Below are 18,840 nucleotides of genomic sequence, written 5' to 3' on the forward strand. Positions count from 1 at the left end.
TTTAAAAAATAAGACTTCCGTCTTATCTGTATTACGTTTGAGACTGTAAGACGTCATCCAGGAGGAGATGTTAATAAGGCAGTGACGAAAGTTGGCCAAGCTGCCGTCAGAATGATCTCTAAAGGAAAACACAAGCTGAGTATCATCAGCATAAGAGATCACTCTGACCCCCAGAATTCAGCCAACTTTGCCAGCGGGGTAAGATAGATATTAAAAAATACAGGGTAAGTGCAGAGCCCTGTGGAACACCGCAAAGCAGGGCTTTTCTTCCGATACAAAAGGCCGAAGGAAGACTTGTTGAGATCTACCCTTAAGGAACGATCTTACCCAGGCCAAAGGGGTAACCTCAATTCCAATGTTGCGCAGACGATCCAGTAATATGTCATGAACATGGTATCGAAAGCCGCGGATAGGTCGAGGAGAACCAGCATGGCCTCCTCGCCCACATCCACGCACTCCCTAATGGACTCAGCCACCTCAAGCAGCGCAGTCTCAGTGCTGAAGCCCGGTCTAAATCCAGACTGGGAATCATGCAAGAGATGATTAGATTCCAAATAGTCAGTCAATTGCTCCTGTACCAATTTCTCCAGAATATTTGCCGGCTCGGGGAGAAGGGATATGGGCCGATAGTTGCTGAACAGTACCGGGTCGGCGTCCGCCTTCTTGATTATTGGAATCAACATAGCCTGCTTCCAAGCAGAGGGAAATTGGCCTGTAAGAAGTGAGGTGTTCCAGATAGCAAGAAGTCGGCTAATCACCAAAGGGGCCAGTTCACTTAAGACCTTTGCTGAAGCTGGGTCAAGAGGAGATCCCGATTTACATCGGTTAAACAGAGTCAGGGCAGACTCCAAGTTTAGCTTCTCAAACGACACAAAAGTCTCCTCCTGCGTGGCTTTGGGATTAAAAGGGAGCAGAGCCCTCTCCTGACTAAAGGAAGAGGAGATGTTCTTAATCTTATCGTGGAAGAAATTGTAGAGACCATCGCAAAGGGCTTGGCTGGAGGCAATCGAAGTGGCCAAAGCTGGGGGAGTAGAGAATTCCTTGATGATATTAAATAAGGTTTTTGCTGAATTTTCAGCGCTCCTAATTTTCTTAACCTTTCTAGTACCTACATACATACAGAACACTAACATGCCTACGAAACGCACATAAATACAGAGCACGTGAGGGGAATACAAATTCATATATTTTGGCCAAACTGTTAAGTCACAAAAGAGTGTATATTTAGCCTGATGAGCTGCTGATTATCGAGGCGATGTGAGGAAGTGTCCTGCTGTGCTCCATTGGTCATTTATTGACACCTGCTTCATGCCAGGATAAAACTTATAAAAAAGAATCTTTAAAAGTTAGGCATTTGGAGCAGGGTGAGCTTGTTTACTGAAGATAGCCTCTATTTATCCCAGCTCCAGGTTGAAGATTGCTGCTCAGCAGACAATTAAAAATGTGGGACCAAGTTGCCATTGTTTATCCTGTGATTGGCACATTGCATCAGGATCCAATCAGGGCAATTCTCTGCGGCTCGAAGCTAGTTCAAGCAAAGAAAAACTGTTGGTAATGGTACGTGCTCAGTTCTCACTCTATTGTAGTGGTTGTGGACGTTCTTTGAGTAAAAGGGTGTGGCATTGAAACAATTTATACAAACGGCTGCAGTGCCATCAGTCATCAGCAGCAACTGTAATTTTCTGAAATTAGAGATGTAGAAATCGTTACAAATTATTTTCTGAACAATAGACATAAGCCAAGATCCATGTGGTGCCACATAAAACATTGCATCGGTCATGGGATTAATTGAGATTGCTGCCACATGTATCTTCAGTCGGTCAGTTAGAGTTAACTTTACTCGGTTGATTAAAGCCATCAAAGTACAGATAACAAAACAGGACAGATCAAATCTACAAACATAAAATACATAAATGTAGAATCAGTTAAGTTCCTCCATCTTGTGACTGTATGACAGACATTAGATTTAAAAAAAAGAACAATAAGACAATTATTACTCTACGTAGAGTCTTGCTCTACTCAGGGTCATTGTCTACAATGGGTTAAAATGCACTTCATAGGGTTACACAACACTTCATGCGAAGAAAAGGATACCCTAAAAATCCATAGCGGGGGGAATAAAAATGCAACCCACCAACACATAAAATCTAAACAGGCCTGGGAGTTAAATAAATAAAATAAAATTAGCCCATCTTGCTCTTATCCAGTGTCACATATAAGAAGACATTTTAAATAACATGGTTCAAAACAGAGTCCACAGAGTGGTTCAATGATAACCTATACCTATACCTGATTGCTCCTGTTAGAAAACTTGCTACCCTGAAACAGACCATAGGTGACGCTAGCATTTGCAAGTATGCCAGCGCCGGCCTAACTTGTTCAAAGATACAGCCTCTAAGTAGAGGAATAATACATTTTCTGCGCAGTGAATTATAATATGCACATAAAAATATTATATGAAGGGTGTTCTGGTCAGAGAAGTTACCACAGGGGCAAGGATTTAATGTTCCTTCTTTGAAATACCCTTTGGGAAACGCTAGGAGCCAGGGAACCATATTATGCCTAAATCTTATTAGATCAAACAGATAACATGGTTTGTTTATATAGGTTAAGTATGGTTGCAACGGTCTACCCTGGCTAAGTGTGACAAAACTTCTCACCATGGGTTTTTTCAATACGTCTAACTAAGAACTGCTGCTTGAGGTCCCTTAAGGCTGGTTTGCTAAAGGTCTCAAGAATAAATCGGAGCAGCAAAGGGTTTCCATTTGGTCCTTAATGTATCTAATCCATGTGATATCTAACACCTTATCTAAGGAAAGGCAATCTTGGATAATCAATTGGTTAAGATTTGGTGTGGCTTGTGCCCAAATTCTCAGTCAACACAATTAAGGGGCAACCGCAATCTGGTCGGAAATAAAACCTACTTCTAGCTCCTCATGTATGTTAAAAATTGGTGTGGAAGCCGGGACCGACAGCACTCTACGCAAAAAAGAGTTTTCGACCCCCTGAATTTCTGTGGCATCTGTGTATCCCCAGATATCGCTCCCGTATGTCGCCATAGGGAGACACTTGGCGTTGTCATACGCGCGGAGAGTGGCTTTGATCCAATTCTTTTTGCAAAGTCTAAAATAGCCCCCGAAGCTCTGGATAATACATTCTTTTTGTGTGTACTCTGCGTGCACCATGTGCGCCAGTCATCAAAAAGAACCCCTAAGTATGGAAAAGCAGGGACTTTTACTAATTCTAGATCCTTGCAATAGAATTTGACCTTCATTGCCCTCCTTGAACCTATGGACATAGCATGTGACATTTTAAAATTGGTGATTAAGTCCAAGGACTCCATAAAATCTATAAAACAATTTAAAAGCGTTTGCAGCCCCCCTGCAGTCCTTGCCACCAACACCGCATCAGCATACAAAAGTGCGGGAATCATTTTGGTGCCAGCTCTAGCGATATCAACTCAATTAAGTCTTTATTGCGATTTTTCATCATAAAAGACAGAAAATTTCAAAAATAAAACCAGTTTTATTCATTTATAAAATACACCATCGTACTCTAAGTCTAAAACTTATTCCACAACAACATGATTAATAAGTTATAAATATATAAATACACGTTAAAAGAGTTTTAAAAAAGGATTAAACAGTTCACCTAGCAAAAAGGCTTAATGTTCATTAGTTAATTGATAAAAGTTATCAAGTAAGTATGAGCCACAAGATACGTTAATATTCAGACTACATCCGCTACTAATGGGTTTCATATTTCATCATTGACCAACTATTTTTCCCCCCCATTTTATTGCGTAGGGCCATCTCAAGTACTTTGATACACCAATTGCGAAAAAGTTTGTAAGATCTGATTTCAATATTCTCTTAGCAACCATTGCCAATCTTGTATTCAAAGTTAAACATACTGATTTCAACCAAACACTCCTCGGCTGGTGATAAGCAGAACATACAAATAGAAAATGGTCAACACTTTCACTAAAATCATGGCAAAATATGCACTTATCGCTGCTAGCAGAATTCCATTTGCTTGTGAACCGCCGTAGAGGTAATGTACCTATTCTAAACTGGTGGTACAATTTACGATCACGAGGCTTCGTAATAAGATCCCAGTATCCTTCCATAACAGTTTCATCCTTTAATTCGAGAAAATTACTTGACAGTGAATGGGAGATGTAAGACGAAAATCTCTTGATCTTAACCACCTCCCAATACGCCGCTCTAAGGGACCCTTTCGAAGGAAATTCTGCAACATCTGGATGATCCCATAAATTCTTCATCCCCATATCAACCAACAGGATCCTTATTGCAGACAACCATGGGATCTTATATGATCGACTCAGGCCCCTCACTTCCAATAAAGCCTTGGCATACAATGAAAGTTCCGGGGTAGTCCATAAACCACTCCAAAAAGCAAGTGGTCTATAACGTGCTACATCTGCAAGTGCATGACAGCCAAGATCTAGAAGCAGTGGTAGGAGGGGAGACGATTGTAGCAGACCTATTAACAGTCTCAAACTTATTTTGGGCTAAGTTGAGTGGAGACAAATTACTAAAGCCCCAAATTTCAGCTCCATGTAATATTGCTGGACTAATTTTGGTAGTATATATCTTAACAATAGGGGCTATAGGTTTAGTTAAGGACAGTCTATGCTCCTTAACCAACTGGGCATGCTTTAAATCTAGCTTCCAGGTTAATTTCTCATTGCATGTAACACCCAAGTAGGTAAATACATCTGTCTGCTCCAGTAAGGCGCCGTCCATATAAACTTTTGCCTTAACTGATTTGGACCTGTGGAGCACCATAAACTTTGTTTTTCCTACATTGACCACCAGCTCATGTTCGCGGCAGAACACCTCAAAACGGGACAGTGCCAGCTGTAATCCCTGTCTCGTTTTGGAAATAAGCAAGGTGTTGTCCGCGAACATGAGCAGTGGGACTTTCATGCCAGCTAATATTGGCGCATCGGTTGGATGGCTATCATTGTACTGGACCACCCCGTTTATAAATAACGAAAACAGGGTGGGGGCCAGCACGCACCCCTGACGAACCCCTTTAGTGACCTTGAACCTTTCTGTACTTTCTCCTGGTTTGCCCCAACAAACCTGCCCATATGTATGTTTGTGTAATTTAACCAAGATAGCAACCAAACAGTGGGGCATCCCCATTTTCAATAGTGCCCTCCATAATTTCTCCCTTGGAACGAGATCGAATGCGGATTTTAAATCCATTAACGCCGCAAAGAGCAAACCCCCCCTAAAACCACCTCCTTCCAGTAGGTTAACACAAATCTGAAAGCCTGATCAAGAGTCCCTATGTGGGACCGAAACCCCACCTGTAAGGGTGTTAAGATGTCTCCTTCAGTTATCCATCCCTGGATCCTCCCCAACACTAGCCTTGCCACTATCTTTTGGGCAGCATCGATTAGACTAAGACTAATGGGTCTATAATTTGCAGGTGCAGTGCGATCCCCCTTCTTATAGATCGGTATGATCTCTGCACCTGACCAGGATGATGGAAGCGGTGCTCCGCTAGCTATGGCGTTTGCTAGCAAATTTAAATAAGGGACTCATACGTCTTGATTTCGTTTAAACCGGTCTGCGGGGATGCAGTCTGGCCCGGTGGCCTTATCACTTGGGACTAGTTTCAGCACAGACTCCACCTCTCTGCATGAAAACTTCAAAGGTTCTTCCGATAATGCAAGAGGAGCAATCTCTTCACTACTAATTGATGCCCTAAACTGGGCTTCAAAAAACGTTACCCATTGTTCAGGTTCCACATGGTTACATGGGGTCAGAGGCTGCTGATTATTCCTCCATTTAAGAAGGTGCCAGAACTGAGTCATGTTTCTCCCGTTGCACGCCTGTAGCAGGTCCTTCCATGTATCTTCATCCCACTCTCTCTTGGCTTGTCTCTGGGAGGCTTTGTAGTTGGCTCTACACTGTTTAATGTCACCCTGTGACCTTGACTTAATAGCTGCCAGAAGGGCTCTGTACACCAATCTGCAAGTATTGTTATACCATGTGCTTAACTTATGCGGTCGAGTCGTATTACAAGGGCTCTTTTTAATAAAGAACTTTTTCAGGCCCAAAAAGAGTTCATTATGTACAGCAGGTAAAATCGAATTTAACTCCTCTTGCAATCCGAGAGTGACGTCATGGAGCCCAAAACCAAGTCCCTAATCTGTTTGATGTTACTCTCAATATTGGCTACCCTTGCCCACCGTACCCTCCTCTGATCATTTGCAATAGTTACTATCTCTTGGATTGTTTCACCTTCCCTCTGTAAAAGACGACAAAAACGTCTATCATTAATCTTTAAAATCAGAGGGTTGTGATCGCTCTCTGGCCTCAACTGAACCTCCATATCTAGGACTGATGGCCATAATTCCACATTGACAAGAATGTAGTCTATACGACTACTTGTTCTACCGTTGTCAAATGTATTCGCTCCTTGCCTATCAGACTGGGTCCGCCTGTTAACCGCTCTCAAGCCCCTTCAACTGAAGGGCGGCCTCCGACCATGTCCTTATTGGTTTGAGGTCCAGCTGTGGTATACGCCGAATTGCATCCACCTCTTCGCTCAGCCTGCCATCTTCGCGATCTAAAGGTTTGAAGCACGTATTAAAATCCTCCGCTATGATCAGAGTACTAGTGCTCATTTCAGAAATCAGGTATATATCCAAGGTTGTTATTACATTTGAACTCCTACCACCTGGTAAACCCCGCAAATAAACATTAAATATTGTTAGGTAATGAACTAACCCTTAAAGCCATTATGTCTGGGCAGTCTATGGTCAGCTCCTTCACACTTACCCCCTCAGCTTGTCTTATCCAGCAGGTCAACCCACCAACTAACCGTCCTCTCGGACCCCTGGTCGCTACCTTAAAAAAGTTTAGGTAGCCTGGGTGGAAAACTCCCTCCCCTGCCCAAGTCTCCTGAAAGACCCACACATCACTCAACTCAATAAACAGTGACCAGTCTGTGGACATTGTTTTTGATACTAATCCTGCTATGTTCCAGGAGGATAGGGCCAGGCATGACTTCAGAGGGCTTGGATCATTGATCCTATAACTTGTCCGACCCTCTACAACATTCCCAATTCCTGGTTGAGACTGATCTATGCTAGATGTTCCTAGGGCAGGCTGGCCGTAAAATTAATAGGAGTGACCCACACATTGCTGTCCATGCAATCGCTCCTTCGGACAGCTGAAGATGTAGCACATGGGGGTGCATTGATACTCCCGAGCAAGTTACCATAGTATTTTGCCTGGTTCCCTCCTATGTTTATTTTAGCCCTTCTGCCTACAAATCGTGGTATGTTATCCTTCCCTCTCAGTCAGTCATTATCTTCCAAAGTTGATAATGGCGCAAATCGATTGTTACATTGTAACGGATAATTAACCATATTAAAGTCACCAATCTGAGCTCTCATTTCTCTATATCGGGGGATGTTTCGTGGGTTATAAAAGTACCCTAAGGGTAGGATCCTAATTTCCTCAGCTACAGGGGTGTAATGACTAGACATCTCAAGAATGTATTAGACCAGGGAGGGAGACCTGAAATTCAGGACCACACAGTCTCCTACCATAGATTTGTGTGAATGACCTACCCAGTGGATTCGCACCATTTTAAACTCGTCAAACAGTTGGTGCCTGATACCTGTCTTTTTACTCACTAGATGAAGAGCCTTGTTTTTAAGTGTCGACCAGTGCTCATGGGTGCCCAAGGGAAGAGGTGGCACATTGGCTAGAAAAACCGTATATGGGGTGGCTTCGGGGGGTAGATGGAGACTAGGTAGCATAGTAGTGCCCCCTTCTATTCCCTGGGTAACCTGACCCCTTCTATTTCCTTCTTCCCCTAGTGGCTGTGCCACCCGTGCATAGGTACCACTATTTAAGCTAGGGGTGGGATAGCTAGATGGATTCATCCCAGGTTGTACCGTACCAAGGCTTGTTTGTACAGTTACCAAGTTTCCCTGCTGCATACTTGGTGCAGGTCCTGAGTTATTGTGTCTGACTATCCCATTGACAGGGGTAGTAGCTTGGGCGGTATTCCTTGTGTTACAATTGTGTAAACTTTGTTCTAGCTTTTCAAGCCTTTCAACCACTAAATCCAATCTCTTTGTTATAGGGTCAATAAGAGCTGCTAGTTGTTTGCTTATTAGTGAGCATAGTTCCTCTACATTAGGCACAGTGTTCAAACAGGTTACTTGGCTAGATTGGGAAGTTAACAGATTTGGTTCTGAATAGGTGGCAGAATTAACATCCACGGTGGTAACGCCCAACTTCCCAGTAACATGTACCCTATTAGGTTCCTTAGTAGTAGCTAATAAAGTGTGTTTGGCTTGTGTTCGACCTTTCCTTTTTTTGGTTGGTGGTTCAGCCATTTGACCTCCCGTGGCTTTCTTCCCCCTAGTTATTACCATAGCAGGGCTTTGTGCTCCGGCATTGGCTAGCTGGTTACCCACAATGGGAGACGTAGACACTTCATGTGGTTGACTAAGAGAAGATGATTGGCTAAGAGAGGTTATATCACAGGCTGTTTCTAGCTCATTACTTGGCAAATTTATGGGTGTCTGGGCACATGGCAGAGAGCGAAGGTGTTCCAATGAACGCCTCGTTCGGTAGCCTGAATCTCATGTATTGAAACAGATTCTGCACGATTTAAAAAAGCCCACCACCCTATCCCTGACCTTCCTTTTGATCATATTTTAAGGGGCCTCAGAGTCAACAGTTAAATACCACCAATCATGTTTACAGAAAAGAGAAACCCCAGATGGGAATTAAATGCTTACAGTTCAGGAAATGAAAATGTCAATAACTTGGCCCAGCCCGGCCTCTTCTGGCCTCTGACGGCCGCAGACGGCCCCGCCCTTGTCCTGGGCTTCTCTTGCGCGCGTCCCGCGATGCGGGAGCCCTCGACCAGATTTAAAGCCCCTCCTGGCGGTTCGTTAATGACGCGATATTAGGCGCCACTGAGTAACCGGTAGAGGACTCTGGGAAATGTAGTCCTCGTCCCCGTGTTCCCGGTCGCGGGTGTGAGCAACAGGCAGCAGGAATTTCGATGCAGTCCCTCCTAGGACTGTTCAAGCGGTAAGTGGCAGCAGCGAACCAGCAGGGCAAAAGGAACAAGGATTGAGTGAGGGACCCCTATCTAGGGATATCTTTGCAGCAAGTAATCAGGGAGTCCCCTAACTTGTTAATATAGATTGTGAACGGCAAAGGGGCCAAGATGCACCCCTGCCGTACCCCTCTTTTAACTGGCCAAGAACAGTTAAGGTACCATCTTCGTTAAAGTGCACTGCCGCTGTTGGGTTTTCGTGGAGGTCCGCCAGAAAAGAGATCAAGTCAGCATCTAACCCTATGTCTTGGAGGGTCGCCCAGAGTTTTGATCTGTTAACAAGGTCGAAGGCCGAGGTTAGGTCCATAAAGGCCAGATGGAGATCCCCGTGCTTAGCGACTGTATACTACCCTATCACCAAGTGGAGATTAAGGCATTGGCCCAGCTTTCCTTTCCCTTGCCTAAAACCTTATTGGAGGTCGGAAACTATACGTGCTTGATCGAGCCACTCTGTTAGGCGTGCGAGGATGACTTTCCCCAAGATTTTGGCTGCCGGCCCCAGGCCGGATCGTCACTAGCTCCCTTCTTGAAGATCAGGATAATAACCGCCTTGGCCCAAGACAGAGGAAAACCAGACATGGTGGCTGCATTAAAAACGTGGGTTAAAATCTTGGCCCATAACTTAGGATCTGCTTTATAAAGATCAGCCGGTACTCGGTCTGGGCCTGGGGCTTTCCCCCCTGATGTTGATGTAATAGCCTTAGTTACTTCATCATAGTGAAGACTAAGGGATGTGATACAGGATCACTTCCTACTGTCCCTGCCGGGGTTCCGGTGATCACATCACTATACACTTTCCTAAAGTGTTGCACTACCTCTCAGCAGGAACTAAACAGTCTTTACTGGAGTTTGGTGATTCATCAAACATTGGGCTATTTTCAACAGACCAGAATCTAGTACTATTGGCCAGAACACTGGCCTGACTGAGCTCCTCCCACGCCATCTCCCTTAGTTGCCTTTTCCGCCTTTCCACTGCAAGTTTGTATGCCCTCCTTGCATTCTTAACCCGTGAGGCTACCCTGGGTTTTTGCTTGAGTTCCTTATGGGTACTCATACAGGTTTCATCAAACCTTTTTTTAAATTTTGGGGGCCTTGGTCTGCGGGATACAGTTAGGTTTGAAGCAACCTGCTTTGTGATTCGGTAAAAGGCATCAAGGATTGTTAGTGGATGAGCAAATCCCAAACTCCTGTGCACAATTAGTGATTAGATTGTCAATAAAGCTGTCAGGAGTGATCATTTCCCACCGTATTCTGCGCCCTTGTTCTGTGGGTGCAATATTAGCATTGGTGAGTTGGGTCATGGATCTTCCTTTGTTTACAGCACAAATATTAAGGTCCAGTACCAACAGGTTGTGATCACTAAAACAATTATTTGTTGCACTGAATGTGCCTAGTGACAACAACAATGAAGAGGAGACCAAAATATAGTCAATTATACTTTGCCGGCCATGACCAACATATGTAGGTTCAGGAGGCATCCTATCCGACTGTGCAGGGCAGATCAGGTTATGGGTTGATAAAAAACTTTCCAAAAATGTGCCGGAAGAGGTGTGTTCAAAATGAGTTAACACCTGGGGGCAATACTCCTCTTCCACCCTTACTAAACAATTGGTAGGGCAAACGTGAATATTAAAATCTCCCAGGACTAATATATTATAATGAGTTTCAGTGCTGTCAGCATAATTGTCCAAAAAGGCAGTAGGAGCTCTCAGGTGCTCTAGCTCATCACTTCTAGTGAACGATTTATACAAATGTACCACTAGAAGAGTTGGCAGATTCTCCCCTGTCAGTTCCACTGACAAACTATTGGGGGAACATAATTCAATCAACTTTGCCTTGCATACCAACTTAAGGCTGATCAGCAGTAGCGACCCCCTCTTGCTCTACCCATCCTGGATGGTATAGCACATTTACAAAAAGATATAAACCCATCCAGATAATAGGTTTCGTTAGCCTCCCATGTTTCCTGAAGGGCTATGATATAGTGTGTAGCAAGGAAAAGTTCTCAACTGACGTCACCCCTTTTAGTCCTTAGACCAGCGATATTCCATGATAAAACTGTCATACTGCCTCCATCAGTTAATGTCAAGGCAGAGCTAGAGTTTGCTATACCAGGTGGAGGAGGCTGGTGGTTCCAAGGAGGAGATGTAATCGAGTTTGGTGGGCTGACCGTGGGAGCATGTGTTTCATCATCCAGGGATTCCACCAGATTGTCTAATGCCGCTGATGCTATATTGCAAACGGGTAGTCAGTCTTAGGTATCTAGTCCCGAGAGTACCTGGAACCTATTTGACAAAGAGATGGAGGGAACTATCCGCGTCAAAGCACTTGATGGGAGCTTGTAAAAATATCCCAGTGGCAAGGCCCGGATGGAGGTGGCAAACATGGGTCACGGATCCTGCTCCTTTAAGATCATCTGGACAATCGAGGGATTTCGAACATTTATAACCACACAATCGCCCTCGATATTCTTTAGTGACCCTCCCACCCACCCAACTCTGTGCACCATAAGGATGTTATTGCTCATGGGTACCCTAAAGCCTTTATGTCTGGATAGCCAATCTACGGTTTTATTACGCAGTTGGGTCCAAGATTCAGTTTCCTTTGGTCTGATCTGAGCGGGGGACCAGCCAGAACCAAGACATAAGGACATGCGGCCGGGGGAAAATCTAAGACATCCCCAGAGGGCTTAGTGGTCACAACATTCAGCACAATGGGACCATCTCTATGGTGATTACTGTGTTTTGTAGTGGGCTTGGCCTGATCAAAAGATAATGGTCCCAGAGGACCCACGGACTTGGGCAGCATCTGTTCAGCTGGGCAAGAGGGATTCACCATGCCACCTACCCCCTGGCCTCCCGGACTCAACTGTGAGATGTTCCCCTCCCCCACCAAGCCAGATGTCAAGAATGATGGACGGGACGTAACAAAGCACGCTTTACCAATAAGCTCCTTGCCTACCCCATGGGCCACTTCCCTGTTGTACTCCCCCACACGGCCAATAGTCTCCAGCAGCAACAGGGCCGCGGGTGCTTTAACTCCCCCTCGCGTTGCACAGTGACACCTGTATGCCTCCGGATTAACTGGGAGATTGCTTGATTTTAAGAGATATGACATTTTGTTCTTCAATCGCCCCTAATTTACTTTAAAAAGGCGCTAGGAGAACAGATATTAAAGTCTCCAAGCGTTTCCAGTGCTCGGGGTCACCTCCCTGATCCACCATAGTGTGGGGGTTGAGGTTTAAAATAAGAGGCGTGCCACCATTAAGTTTCGGGGAGAGACTCTCACATGTCCCTAAAGGTTGGTTTTTGAGCTTAGCTTTGGCCTTGTTCCTTGTTGCCACACCTCCCCTTGTACGTTTTGCAGGCGGTTCTCCGTTCCCTCCCTAACCATTAGCTCCCAGCCTGAGTTTGGAAGAGCATGCAATACTTTCCCTTTCCGTAGCAACTCTTTTGGATCTGATGGCAGGATCGCCTTGGGCTACACGGGACGTGGTTGAAGTATTAACTTGAGATAAGACAGGGGATGCGGGCAAGTCAGATTTCTCCTTGGATGAGGTAGCCAGCGAGTCCTTAGGTAAGCTCAGCCTTGGGCTTTGGATAAGTTCCGCAATGCCTAAGTGGTCCCCCTCCAGAGCCCCTGGTTTAAAAGTTAGGCAATCAACTAGTCCTCCAGCCGGACTGGCAGCAAGTACATCCAAATTAAGGCAGTCAATGGCTTGCGGGGCACCCGCGCGAGATTTGGCCAGAGTTATAGCCCCCAGGGATGATCTTTTTTGCCCTGCATACGTCCCCAATGAGAGCCTTTTTTTGTGATATGTATTTCATGCGTTAAAACAGATTCCGCCCTTGAAAAAAACGCATCCAGTGTTCCCACTACCCCCCCCCCCCACAGACCTGTAGCCTTACGTTAAGTGGTCATAATCAGTGGCTCAATTTATAATACCACCTTATAACACCACCTTCTCACCCTGGTAGATGTCAGGATTTTTTTTTACATAAAAACAAAAAATAACCTTCCAGTTCGATCAGAGTCCTGGGCTCAAAGAGTCTTACACAGCGAAGGGGGGTGCCCCAGCCCAGCCTCCTCCAGACTCGGACGGGCTCAGACAGGCCCACCCACGGTCCAGGCTTCGTCCGGGCAGCGTCCCGCGCAGCGTAGGGAGAGGCTGCGCTATAAGTGCGTTGGCCACGCCGCCCCCTCACTCGCGGCAGCTGCGGGCTGAAGCAGTGCACTCTGGGGGTTGTGGTCCTCCCCAGAGTGTGTGGAGCAAAGTAGGCAGCGCTGTAATGGTCGAGTAGCCCCTGGGGCCCTCGTCCCACCAGGTGTTTGGAAAATAGCAGATGTGGTCTTGCGGGTGGCCAAAAGACACAGGACACAGCAAGCAGGCAAGATCCCCCCCACATGCATCTTATTTCCCACCCCTGACCTTATTCCATTAAGCAGTGTACCCCATGGGAGTTCCTCTGTGCCTTAAGAGTTTTCAGGCTCCCAGGTCTTCTCCCGGCTACAACAGTGCAATCCTTGATTTACCCACAGTGTAGCATAGAATGTTACTAAACTGCCACAGTTTAATATTATTATCTTAAAAAAAAGAATGGACAATAATCAAAGTTAGCTTCTTGGTGGAACCTGTGCTGCTGAAAAGAACAGGGTGAGCATTTCTTAGGCTGCTTAGCAGCCTAAGACACATATGTCCAAAATGGGCAACTCCAGTATGGGATTGTCCACAACATGCTACAGGTTCTCTAACTTCCACTCTACTAAAGGAGTTTCTCTCGCCAAACGCCCCATCAGTTCCAACTACGACTCCAAACACTGCCCACTTGACTGAGCTTCTCACACTAAACTCCACTTTTCTTAGGGATATCCAAACATGTGGCTAACTGGCTCAAAAAGAAAACCGAGCCAGGAAGGTGGGCGTGACAGTCAACCCAAATTCAGTTAATATTGCTAGTAAGAGCCACACAATAAAGCAGCTCTAACTCAAACCAGTAATACTGGTCGAGAAATAATACACAGGAGCACAATTCCTACAGCAATTTTTAGGGGACTTTATCATTCCCTAACATTTTCCTCCCAACGTGGAATGTCCTCTACCTTTCCACCTATTCTTAACACTCAGCGTGTTGGGGCTCTGATCCCTGACGAGGGATATATTCGAGATCTAATCAAGGCTCTGAGATCTATCATTTCCACTCCATGTTCTGTTCCACTTGACTGAGTAAATTAGTTTTCATATTTCCTTTTCGTCATCCGCACCGTTCATTTAAGTTAGCAAAACCCCCCATTCAATTTTAAGGGGCACTTTCGTGTCCAGTTTAAAATGTTTTTTTTCCGATTTTTCCGTTTGCATTTCCATTCCATGAAACAACCATACTCACCACAGCGCAGCCTGTCATTCCCAATAAACAATCAAAAGCACACAAAGGCCTCATCACACACACGCCATAACCTAGCACAATCACTCACATCAACACCCCCCACCACGCACCCTCACACAACACACACTCAAGCTTAAACTTCTTCTCCGAACAATACACTGGATTTTCTTTTCCTAAATAAAATGCGGCTCCTCACAAAATATATTGTTAAGTCGAGCGAGTTTGCTCTACGAAACTCCAGCTGGGCAAGTCACTGTAGACAGGAATCGCCTTCAAAACATACCGAGGAGAGTAGGGAATGTATTTAGGCTTCATGCTGTTGAAAGCACATAAGAGCTTCTGTGCTGCCCTCTGCTGTTGTATTTCCTAAAAGAGAAACAGGGTGTTAAGCAAATCAATTATTAGGAACGTATGAAACTTTAAAAGCAAAAGAACTCAACAACCTACTAGAAAGGAGCAGTTGTATTTTCATGTCCCGTTTGTGTCTGTTTTAATTAGTCAGACACCCGTCTATAAGATAGAGTCAAAGCATTGCTTAAGAGAAAATTCAGAAACATTTCAGTATTTTTCAGTTTCGGAGAGTGAAAAAGAAAATTGTGTGAGATGTCACTTTGGGCGTGGTCAATGAGTATCCGGTCAGAAGCATGTCTACAAACAACACAATGTAAAATAACTATTTTGTTGACCTTTCACTGCAGGTAACATTATTTGTTCCACTTAAGCACTGAACTGATAGTCAAACAATGCACTGGTGTACAATAAGAATATTTAGAAATATTCAGGAAGCTTGCAATTTGTAATCACCGGTCACAGAACATTCTACACTAGCTGTACATGTATTCAAGTGTATCATCTTGCTGGGACTACATGTGACATAGTAGTTTCAAAGACATTTCTGCCGAAAGGTGCAATTACCCACAGAACCTTCTCAATGGATTAGAATAATTCGCATAGAGCATACACATAGATGTCTACAGTAGGTGCCTGGGAATACGATCTGTTACCTGCAGACTACACTTGGATCACTGCAGATGGAATTTTCCAATGGCATGCAGATTACTGCTGCCCGGAAATGGTGACTCGGGCCATTTTTCTACTACCTTAGCGTAATCACCAACAAACTGCATTTTGTAGCAGGTAAAGCAGTACTACAGTAGTACTACTCACATACTACAAAATACAAACCAATGACAGAGACCTCCTTCTCTCCTATCTTTTCTCTGCGGAAATACCCGTTAAGGTGGCGGTGATCTCTGCCCAAATAGATATATGTTTTAGAAGTAAATGTCGGCTGGACATTGGGGAGCAACTGAAAAATGGAGAATACTTACTATTAAATGGGAGGAATTCAGTGAAATTTAATTGGGATTCAGGGAGGGACATGCCAAAACAAACACAGAACCACAAAAGAAGCCCATTGCTATTGGCAAACTACACTTCTAAAGTTGATATAGCCTTAAAGGTGTCACAACAGGCTTAAATGTCAAAACAGGCTCAAATGTACTCCATCCCAACTTTGGAATAAGTCAATATTTTTCTGGTCTCCAGTTTTCCTGTTTTTTTTTTTAACATATGTGCATGTTACACCTGCTAAACAGGAGTAAGGTGCCTGGGATCCCCATTTAAGCATGGTTAAATTGGCCTACCCCAATTGACATATTTAACTTGACTATAAGCCCCTAGTGTATGGTATAGGAAATATGCCAGGGCCTAGAAGTTAAATGCATCCTGTGGACTACAGAATCTATGGTGCTATCCATAGAGTTGGTCTGTGAAGAATGGCTTCATATTAACATGCGTAGCCTTACTGTGGCAGCCTAAAACCTTACTGCCAAACCTATCAAAATAGCTTTGACAGGTGGGAAAACTCCTTTTATATATCATTAAGTAACCACTAAGTACACCTCGTTGTCCAAAAGGTAGGGATTGACATGTGAAAAATTTAAGTTAATATGTTCCTACAGTGTCTAGCCCACAAAAGCTATTTTCTTTGGTAGGGCTTTAGCTGGATCCTACATGATATCAGAGTACTGATTATAAACTTTAATCTGTAATGTCTGACAGGCAACAGCTTAAGTAGTCATTCAAATACTACATTTTATATTTAGCAAAAGTCCAATTCATGGGTGAAGTTAGATTTGTACTAAATATTTAAGGAAAATAACATTTAGAAAGTTACCTTTTTGCTGCCTGAAGCTTTTGGACACTGATATGCATTTGCCTACCAGTAGCTACCTAGCAAGTGCTTGTCTCTAATGAGGTGTGAAAACTACTCCCAGAGAGGTACAATGACTTCGGCCTGATGACATGATGGGTAGGTGTGTGGCACTATCAGACCAGGAAGGACAGGTGGGGTGGACCTAGGAACTTTATTAACTTGAAAGAGACCGAGGTGAGGCCTGCCCATTCATAGTTTATTGTAAGGAGAGACTCGAAGAAGGGAAAGCTTTTTTTCTCAAGGCCCACACTAGCCAGACTGGCTCCGAAACCTGTGGGAGAGAAGCTGCCCCTAGGACTGGTTTGGGGTGGACTTTGGTGAGGGGACTGCTCACTTTCCTGGCCACACTTCTGGATGGCAAAAGAGCTCTTTAGAATGGAGTAAGAGTTACCTATCTTGGAGTTTAGGAGTGAGGGGCACTGTAAGATTGTCTTGAGTAGGGCAAACAGGAACTGCTAGAAAAGTGGATAGAACTGCCCCTGGGAACATTTAGCCCACTGGTTAGGGAGGAGCCAGGGGCACCCTCCTCAGAACATTTGCTGGACCTGCAGAAGATGAGAAGTAGACTGGACCTGCTTTCTGTGACTTGCGAAGAGCCCTGAAAGACCTCCTCTTATAACGAGGACAAAGAAGTGGACACTAAGAGTCAGTTTGCTGACCTTCTTTGTGGCAATATGGATACAACAAGCTGCAAGAGGCGTTTTTTTCTGAAGTGACCAGTTGACCAGCTTGAACTTGAACCTGGACTGGACTTTGCAAGAAGCCTCTGCTCAGGTGAGCCCTGCCCCTAATTATGATGTTTTTGATGTCCTGTGAGCCTTAGAAGTGTCCCAGAGGAGCTGCTCCACAAACCCCGAAAAGAGGAGAATGACAGCATATTTTGACTTCCAAGACCACCGGTGCATTCAGAGGGTCTGTGCAAAAAAGGGGTTGGATATTGATGCACCTTCCTCAGCTTCAGGCTTGTCCTGCTGTAGGATCTGGAGCTCCATCAAACGTCAGAAGGTACATTTTTGACGGGGATGAACATGCTTGGAGTACCCGGCCAGTATTCTATTGCTCAAGGACTATTTTTACCAAAAACTTAATAAATGTATATCTCTTTTTTCCATTATTTGACATTTTGGAGCCATTTTGTTGACTACATTTTACTCCATATTTCAAGTTTGCGATTTTTTTGTTGGTGTTTTGACTTTATAACTATTTTGATACTGCATACATACTTCACACATTTTCCTAAATTAAGCCTGACTGCTCGGTGCCATATCTACCAGGTTGTTTAGCTCAAGTTAATTTAGTGACTTTGGAGTTCACCCTGACAAGTTAGTGTCATTTTTGCTTGAGGAGGGTGACCGTCCACCCCAACTAATAATTCACTTTCTTACACATGGCCATTCACAGGTGCTGCAACCCACTCCCACTGAAAACAATAGAGGAAGAGAAATAAACTACCACTCCATAGTATCTAATGTGAAAATAATGTATTTATTTCAACATATAAATTATATATTTTGTTGTGTTAAAAATTACTTTTAATTAATAATTATTTTAAAATGTATTAATACACTTAAGGTACAAATAAACTAAGCATAAACTTATTGAAAAGAGTATTTAAGTTAATTCAACACAAAACAAAATCTACTACATATTAAATACAAATAAAAATTTTAAGGTTGAAAGTTTTTAAACATTGTTTTCAAAATATATTTAATAGTTTATGTTTATATTAATAATTTATTTGATTTGAGAAGACAATGTACTTTATCTTTTTTTGTATTAGTTCTAGATTAATAATAAATGTTTAAACAAATTCACATTTATATTCCTCATTAGAATATTTACATTTTTTTAAAGAATAAAAGAAACGTGAATTATTTTCCCTGTACTTTACAATGGGGAGAACTCCGTCACAGGGGCGGAGATCTTCTGCTACATTTGCAAATTATCTAGTTGTAACTTTACATCCATAAATCCTGTTTATGAGGCGTCACTCCCTGATTTGAGGGGTGGAGAAATAGTACACTTAGGTATAGTAGTAAATATATACATGAGTAAAAATACACATATGTATTTATCTTTGTGAATAGACCCCATAGTGTGTATACCTAT

The 18,840-nt window shown here is 43.7% G+C and overlaps 1 protein-coding gene across 2 annotated transcripts in view; it reads right to left on the reverse strand.

The window, feature by feature from the left end:
- Positions 1–18,840, reverse strand: part of LOC144826433 (transient receptor potential cation channel subfamily M member 7-like) — a 1,864,676-nt gene that overhangs the window by 156,693 nt on the left and 1,689,143 nt on the right. For both annotated transcript variants that reach the window (XM_078684758.1, XM_078684759.1), the window contains one exon: positions 14,797–14,879. In XM_078684758.1, the coding sequence (XP_078540884.1) occupies positions 14,797–14,879 (83 nt within the window). The remainder of the gene's footprint in view (positions 1–14,796; positions 14,880–18,840) is intronic.

The sequence above is a fragment of the Lissotriton helveticus genome, chromosome 3_2, assembly GCF_964261635.1.
Source record: "Lissotriton helveticus chromosome 3_2, aLisHel1.1, whole genome shotgun sequence".
NCBI lineage: Eukaryota > Metazoa > Chordata > Amphibia > Caudata > Salamandridae > Lissotriton > Lissotriton helveticus.